The sequence below is a fragment of the Solanum stenotomum genome, unplaced genomic scaffold, assembly GCF_019186545.1.
Source record: "Solanum stenotomum isolate F172 unplaced genomic scaffold, ASM1918654v1 scaffold10560, whole genome shotgun sequence".
Lineage (NCBI taxonomy): Eukaryota > Viridiplantae > Streptophyta > Magnoliopsida > Solanales > Solanaceae > Solanum > Solanum stenotomum.
Window position 1 is genome coordinate 2,684 of NW_026021136.1, and position 8,098 is coordinate 10,781.

The 8,098-nt window shown below is 37.6% G+C and overlaps 2 protein-coding genes across 2 annotated transcripts; one reads left to right on the forward strand and one right to left on the reverse strand.

The window, feature by feature from the left end:
- Positions 1 to 494: 494 nt before the first annotated feature.
- On the forward strand, positions 495 to 1,762 carry LOC125849786 (gluconokinase-like). Its single transcript, XM_049529760.1, has 4 exons — positions 495 to 592; positions 694 to 736; positions 1,066 to 1,145; positions 1,247 to 1,762. Exons 1-4 carry the CDS (start codon positions 526 to 528, stop codon positions 1,648 to 1,650), a joined length of 594 nt encoding a protein of 197 aa, XP_049385717.1. The 5' UTR covers positions 495 to 525; the 3' UTR covers positions 1,651 to 1,762.
- Positions 1,763 to 1,939: 177 nt separating this feature from the next.
- On the reverse strand, positions 1,940 to 4,056 carry LOC125849785 (indole-3-acetic acid-amido synthetase GH3.6-like). Its single transcript, XM_049529759.1, has 3 exons — positions 3,712 to 4,056; positions 2,632 to 3,560; positions 1,940 to 2,526 (listed from the first exon to the last, which is right to left on the reverse strand). The coding sequence occupies exons 1-3, from the start codon at positions 4,044 to 4,046 to the stop codon at positions 1,940 to 1,942; spliced, it is 1,851 nt and encodes a 616-aa protein (XP_049385716.1). The 5' UTR covers positions 4,047 to 4,056.
- Between the last annotated feature and the right edge of the window lie 4,042 nt (positions 4,057 to 8,098).

Here is an 8,098-nt window from a genome sequence, read left to right on the forward strand (position 1 = left end):
AAATTAACGTTTGGGTACTGAAAATCGATCGGTTTTGGTGATCAATAAAGTGAGTTTAGAACTATGAGGTCTCAGGATTCATAGAGTTATTCGATATGTCTGAGGTGCGGACAAGCTGGTCAGGACTCCACGGTTATTAATAAAAAAGCATTTATTGCATATATTTTCTTGTTTCAACCTCCATCAAGAAGGTGTCTGTGACATTGTTGCATATATTAGTGGGAGTGCAATGCATGAAATCCTTAGTGTGGAGAAGGATTTTTGTCTTTTTCCGAGTTTGTTTCTACAATCTAAACTTGGTGGCTTGAAAGAATGCTACTTTTATTTCCTAGAAATATCAGATTCAAAACATTCTTGACAACTGTGATTTTGACTTGCTGATATTAGTACATCATTTTCGTGGCAATTTTGAGAAGGCTAGAGCTTAACTGAATCTTAATTCTTGATGTACTGCTGATATTTCCTGTGTTTTAGGATCAGAGAGATGCGCAGAACCTTGTAATATCTGAAGGGGTTAATCATCTAATGCTTTCAACATCAAGCACTTGCAATTGTGTCATAAGTTTTCCGAAAATGGCATCTGACTACAAAGGTTTGTATTCACCTTCCATCTTGTTCTTCTTTCTTTTTTTCATTTGTTATGAATGATATGATGAAACTTTTTCCTCTTGCATGTAATGTCTTTCCTCACAGGAAAAGCTATTGTACTTATGGGTGTCAGCGGAGCTGGAAAATCGTAAGGTTTCAAGTTACTTACTAATTTGGTTTAACCAAAAAAATTGTATAGGTCATTGATCAGTTTCTAACTGCTTGTATAGTCAAACTAGATCTTAACAAAGAACTTAAGATTATAGAAGCAAAAATATCTTGTTACTTGGCAAGTAAAAATGACTTGAATCACTGTAATGCAATACATGATAGTCAATGGTTTACTCTTCCTAGGAGACCTTTTCTAAAAAAAAAAACTTGAAGCTTATATGAACATGCTATTCCTATTTGATACGTCTCTGTGGTTCAATTTTCAAGTTCCAAACTTTTAAGTAATTCTTATGCATACTGGCTCAGAACAATTGGTGAGATGCTTGGAAGAGCTGTTCATGGCCGCTTTCTTGATGCGGATGATTATCACTCAGAGTCTAACAAAGGTAAGGACTATGATCATGACTTTTTAATTAAAATCATGGCTGATCAATGAGAGCATATTCCCAAGGGGTGCATTTATTGACGATTTGTTTGATCAAAACAGAGAAGATGAAGAATGGGATACCTCTTTCCGAGGAAGATCGTGTTCCATGGCTTGAAGCATTGCGGAATACACTGAGAAGAGGATTAGGTGACAAAGAAACACTGGTTCTTGCATGCTCAGCTCTGAAAAAGCGGTACAGGGAAATCCTTAGATCTGCAGACCCAAATTATGAACCAGGTTCTTATGCAAGTATTGTTAAATTCGTGTTGTTGGATGTTGGGGCTGAAATGCTTGCCGCTCGGCTGGTCAAGAGAGCAGCTGAGGGAAAGCATTTCATGCCTGCAAAGCTCTTGCAGACCCAACTGGATTTGCTTCAGATTGATGAAGCAGAAGGGATACTTAAGGTTGATGCTACTATGGATCCTGACACCATATTGAAAACCATACAAACTTATGTCATCTGATCACAAGTCCACAAGAGATGGATTAAATTGATGATGAATTATTTTAAAGAAAACTTTGTGATAAACAGAATTTTTATTGTAATATATAATTTTCATTGCATTTTTGATAGCAAGACATACATCTGAACAACAACGCTAAGAAAAATTAGATGAAACAAAGTAACAATGTTTCTCATTCTAGAGTGTTGTGACTAGCAAAAGCAAAGAGACGATGACACAAAATAAGGTCAATAAAGAGAAGCTAAGTCTTTATTATAATTCTTGTGGTCTGAAACACCAAACTAGCCATTCAATTCATGTTGTTCCATTGCTTGTTACCAGGAACCCAGTTTGGACACGTGGGACTGAAGTGTCTGGACATGACTCTCGAATTCAATAGCTCAACAAGGGGTTCAAATTTCACACATCGGGGTGTCTTATATTGGTCAAGGGAAGCACCTAAGCTAACACAGTAATCCATGAGCTTGTCAAAAGTCCCAATTTCCACTATCCTGATTTCCAGAGGCCCAATGGATTTGTCAGAGGCACGCCCCTGGCGGTAGACGCTATTTAGAGATTCTTCAATGGTGAGGCAACAATCTTCAAAGACTGAAGGAGGAATTTGGGTAGAGCCATTCACACTGAGCTCCCAGAATAGGACATAGTGGCCTGGAATGGTGGCGGTATCGGCATAGCTGGTGTACTCGGCTACATTTGTATCAAATGGTATCAGATTGTGCACTGCATTTTTCACAGCATTTTGTAGCTCAGCTTCATCAGTCTTGTCCGAATCAATGCTCAAGATTACATTTTCCCGACATACGAAGTAGAATTGAGGTGCATTGTTCTTGTATCCAGCAACTCGAAGCACATCACCCACTCTGTATCTATAGAGTCCTGAAATGGCACAAGTCCAAGCAAAATAATCATTAGCAGACATGTTGGACCGACAGATTATAAAAAAGAAACGAGTCGAGCATTTTGTTTTGCATTTGGAAGTACCTGAATATGTGGTTACAACAAGCTCGTACTCCTGGCCAATCTGGACATCAACCAAATCAACTAATTGATTTTGTTCTTTCTCATTAAGCGGGTTGGACTGGGAGATTGATTTGATGACTCCATTGTCTCGGTTAATTGGTGCGAACTCAAAATAGCACATGGTGGGAATAAGGGTGTAAGAGACTTCGCTGGGATTACAAAAGGGGTTCAGGTTGATTCCAAAGAAGCATTCCGAGGAACCATACGTGGTAGAGACAAGAGGGAGGCCGTTGCTGTAATAATCAAGGGTCGGTATATACTGTGACATGCTTCCGGTTACAATAACATCCACATACTTGGTGTTAGGCCACAACCTAGCGATGATCCCTTGCCATGAATCTCTACTGCATTCAGCCTCGATGGAGTCAGCTAACTCTGGGTCAGGTTTGAGGATTTTCATCACTGACTCTCTCACTGACTGATCTGTAATTTGGGTGTTAAGGGTTCCCATTCGAATATCGTTACAAAGTAGAGACCAGTGCTTTTCTAGGAACCGGATGGAACGGATGAAGCCAGATGCAAAGTGCGAGCCAATCCTGAGGACTTCTTTGCATTGGTAGAGACCACAAAGCATTTGGGAGTACATGTTTTGGTAAGAGTCTGGGCAGAGAGTGGTTTCAGCTGGACTAGTGTAGTTTGCATAGGGGCTAAAGCGGTGATTCTTGAAATAAGGACTCTTGGCCATACTTGTTAAAACAGGGCTAGCTGGTAATCCTCCTGGGGTCTTGGCTTCGGATTTTATGGACCAGAAATACATTCCCTTGCCCTTCTCCAAATCTGGAACAAATTGGCTTATCACAGGCATCACAAGGCTGCTAAGCTGAAATCTCTTCCCAATCTCTTCTGGAATTGTTGGCATCAATTTTCTCTCCCCTCCAGACGTCCCAGAACTGCACATAAAGAATGCACTTCAGCTTAAATTAAAGACAAAGAATACACACGCCAGAACGAGATCATCTTAATGAGATACAGAGAATATGAATTGTGTACTTTATAATAGGACACTATTGAGATGGAGATGCACATTTCGAAAAGACAAACCTTGTCAAGAATTCAGAGATGGGTTGGGAGCAGAAGATTGGAGATTTATCACCATTGGCTATACGGTTAATATCAGGCTGAATATCTTCGTAGGTGATGACAGGCATGACTTTCTTGAACGTCTCTCTATCAGTGTGACCATTGAGATCATGGCGCTGCAAGTACTCAACATTGGCATTTTGAGAGAGGATTTCAGCAAGAACTCTCTTTTGGACCTCATCAACGTTGGTCGTGACCTCTTCAATGAACTGAAGAGCCCTCTTGTTTTCCTCCCCTATACTACCCTCAGTGGCCTTCATCGGGCTCTTTGATGCCGCAGGTATGGTTCTTTCCATATTAATAAAGACCTGGCTGAGTCAAATTTTTTTTACTAGGTGAACAAAATGTATAGTATGTGTGTGGATGAAGGTTGAAGTAGCTTTATATAGAGGACGTTTAGGGCGACGTTAAAAGCAGAGACAGATGGGGTGTATTGACTATGGGCTCAACTGAATTCAGTATGTAAACTTGTCTCTGATAGTTCACAAATGGAGTATGTTTCAGTGGCCTTCAAAGATATACAACTTTAAGGCCACACATAAATTTTCTTTTTGATAATTGTGGACTTATTAGCACAGAGGAGCTCATACATCCATGCGTTGTGCTCTTACCACTAGACTAAAGCCATACAACATTGACCTTTGAAAAGAAATAAACAAATCAACATAGAATAAAAAATAACAGCATGGCCTGATCATCATACAATTGCCAACAGTTGCAATTATAATATTTCCCATCTGTTTAGTGTGGTTTCATTCTTTATACATATGTTGCTTAATTTCCTGACATCATCACCATGTGTTTCATATGTTTTTATAAATTTATAATGGAAAAAGTCATGTTCGTTGTACTAAAGAAAAGGTTGGTCGTAACTTTGGACTTTATTGTTTTCTTCAAAATTCTCTAATATTATTAGTACTTTTGTTCTTCAATGTTTTTCATCATAACTTTTTATTTTTGCATTTCTTTTAAACCATATTCTGAAAAGCCTTGGGTCTATCGGAAACATTCTCTTTATCTCACAACATTATGGTTAAGGTATGAGCACACCCTTCCCTCCCTCAAGCCTCACTTGTTGGACTATGTTAGGTGTTTTTTTTTTTGTTGTTGTTGTTTTCTTCAAATTTCATATATTTTGCTTTTTTTTTTTGGTTTCCCACTCGACGGTTGGTGGGCCCAATTAAAATTTGGTTCACACCAGGAAGTCCTGGGGTGAAAATTTTATAGCCCATTGTCCACAAGTGCATCTTGAATATGTTTTTTATACGAGGGAAATTGCCTCAACAAAATACGTTTATATTTCTAGAAAGATCCCACAATGTGAAAATCCAAGTGAGGAGGGTTAGGCATTTAGATGGTAACATTTCTATTTTAATTTGTTTCTAAAAAGAAAGACAACTTTCTAAATCTGAAAACGTATCTTTTAAGCTTGTATGTTTGGCATTGAGGTATCTTGTGCTAAGATGTGCTAACCCTAAGAGTTCACCGGAAAGCCTATTTAGAGATTCTTCAATGGTGAGGCAACAATCTTCAAAGACTAAATGAGGAATTCGGGTAGAGACATTCACATTGAGCTCCCAGAATAGGACATAGTGGCCTGGAATGGTGGCAATGTCAGCATAGCTGGTGTACTCTGTTACATTTGCATCAAATGAGATCAGATTGTGCACTGCATTTTGTAGCTCAGCTTCATCAGTCTTGTCAGAATCAATGCTCAAGATTACATTTTATCGGCTGATGGAATGTATGCGTCCACTAATTATGACAGGACCATGTCCTTTGGCACAGTTAAGAAGCACAAAAGTAAATACTGGAAGTAAAGAGAACACAAATACTTTACGTGGAAACCTCCTTGCTCAAGGGAGTAAAACCACGACCTGTCACACAGGATTTTCAACTGTTTTCACTAATATTCTCAAGCAAAAGTAAAACACAGATTACAACCAAACAATGAGATTAACCCCTTAATCTCAACACTAAGTAATACAATCTATTACTTATTGTGCCTAAGCAATGCATCCATTGCCCACTATACTAACCCTCACTGATTAATATAGACTTTAACTATAAGACAAAAAGTTAACTCTAACGATATTCTTACAATGACTCACACAAAGATTTAAAACGTTTCTAACAATAGTGAAACGAATCCTATAATTTTAGCACAATACAAGCATTCAAAACAAACAGTTGGCACAAAAAGCACTTCTTGCGTTGATCAGGTCCCTTGCTATATATTTTGTTTGATGCTTGATATCTCTCACTTTGAATGAATAATTTGTTTGTTGTTTGTCATTTTGATTATATCAACCAAAAATAATCTTTGACCAATGGACAAACAAACTCGTCCGTTCCTATTGGTTAAGTACGCTGACGACTTCACCAACCTACTGATAGGACAACTTTCCAGTTGTACAACCAGTGATGTAGCCACCCTTATGTTTAGGTACATTATATTTATAGTTTCTTCTTAGATCTGCTTTTGATATGCTTTATTTGATATGAAGAAGGTAAGATAAGGTTTGCGTATACTCTACCCTCTTATCCGGAATGACATTAGCTATTTTTATACTTTTTTATAAAAAAATATTATTTTATAATCATGTTGTTCATGCCAGTTTGGATCGGCTAACTCTGTCTATCAAGACTTGGACATATAGAAAGAGATCTTGAATTTAATGCTTTCTTTTTTTCTATCACATGTAACATGTTCTTTAACAAAAATGATATTTTATTTTAAAATTTTCATCTTACAATTAATAATATAATTTATAGTTATAATAAATATTTATAATTTTTTTCGAAATTAAATCTTTTTTTATCATAATTATGGAGGATATTTTTGTAAATAAATATTTTTACAATGCATATGATTTTTAATACATCAAACCAACAATGCATAAGAAATAATCTATGCTTTTTTTTTTGGTTAACTTTTCTGTTTCATTGATATAAAAAAGAGTTACATCATTGGGCCTAATGCCCAAGTCCAAACAGACAGAGAATTAATAAAGAAAGTAGTAAACAAAAGGGCCTATTACGGACATTTTCCTTGTATTTCTCCCAACTCATCACTTTCCATTAGCTTAGGTTTCCTAATTGTCATTTTCATCATCTCCTCGATTTCACCCAACTGCAACACTCCCGTCGTGGTTGAACCACCATTTGCGCCAAGGTTTGTTTTCCAAACATTTTCCGCCAAGGTTTGTTTTCCAAACATTTTCCAGTTCTTCTTTCATCCATGTTTGTTGTCTTATACCGTCTGATTTGCAGGTGGTGCTTGATTGAATTGCAGCTTCAATCCGCCTCCTCTGGACAATGTTTAAGATGTCTTCCAGGTTTACACTTCCCATTTTCCCTTAGATCCCACTTTTGCCGATTCCATGTTGCTGGCTGGAATAGCCTCGGCTATAAAGCATTTCACATTTTTGTCGTCTCCTTCTTTCAGTGCAAATGTTGTATATGTGTTGCTGTAGTCATCCCTTCCCCATTCTCCCATCTATGGTAATACTCTCAAATATGGGGTGTTTAATTTGTCACTGTTAATTATTCTCATCCCTCTTATATCCATGCTTTGAAAACTTGTGTATATGCAATTACCTTCTTCAATGGCCTTATTTGCTAAGTAATCCGCTAACTGATTCCCTTCCCTCATAATATGTTGGAATTTTAGTTGTTTTCCTTCAAGACATGCTTTTATTTCCTCAATTGTATCTGCTATGTTCCATGGTATTGCCCACTCTCCTGTTAGCACTTTGTTCATTAGCATTGAGTCTGTTTGCATGATAACTTGGTTGTGGTTTTGCTGCTTACAGTGCTTGCTTGCTTCTAGGACCGTTTTAGCTTCTGCCACTGTACTTGTAGTACTCTCAATAGTTGCTCTTTCTGCATGTAAGATATCCCCTCTATCACTCCTTAAACAGAAAGCATAGGAACTTACTCCTGGATTTCCTTTAGACGCTCCATCCGTATTGTATTTAACCCAACCCTTAGGAGGGTATTCCCACTTAACCATTATGGTCTTCATGATTGTCCTATTCTTCTCCAATTCCTCTAGCATATCTGCCCACCTTCCTGGTACATTCATATGTGGCCTTCTTACCTTAATCAAAATATACATGTTTCTGGTAACATTATGAATGATTCTTGGTAGTGATATGCCCTTCCCTTCATGTTTGTTCTTGTTCCTTTTTCTCCATAATTCCCATATAATAAAGCCTGGTAATGCTCTATAATACGATTTTATATCAGTCCTGCATTGTGCTCCCCACCATTTCATGATGCTTTCCCTTAAAGATATTCCTTCTATATTGATACCTGCAAAAGAGGAAAAGTAGGACCATGTCCT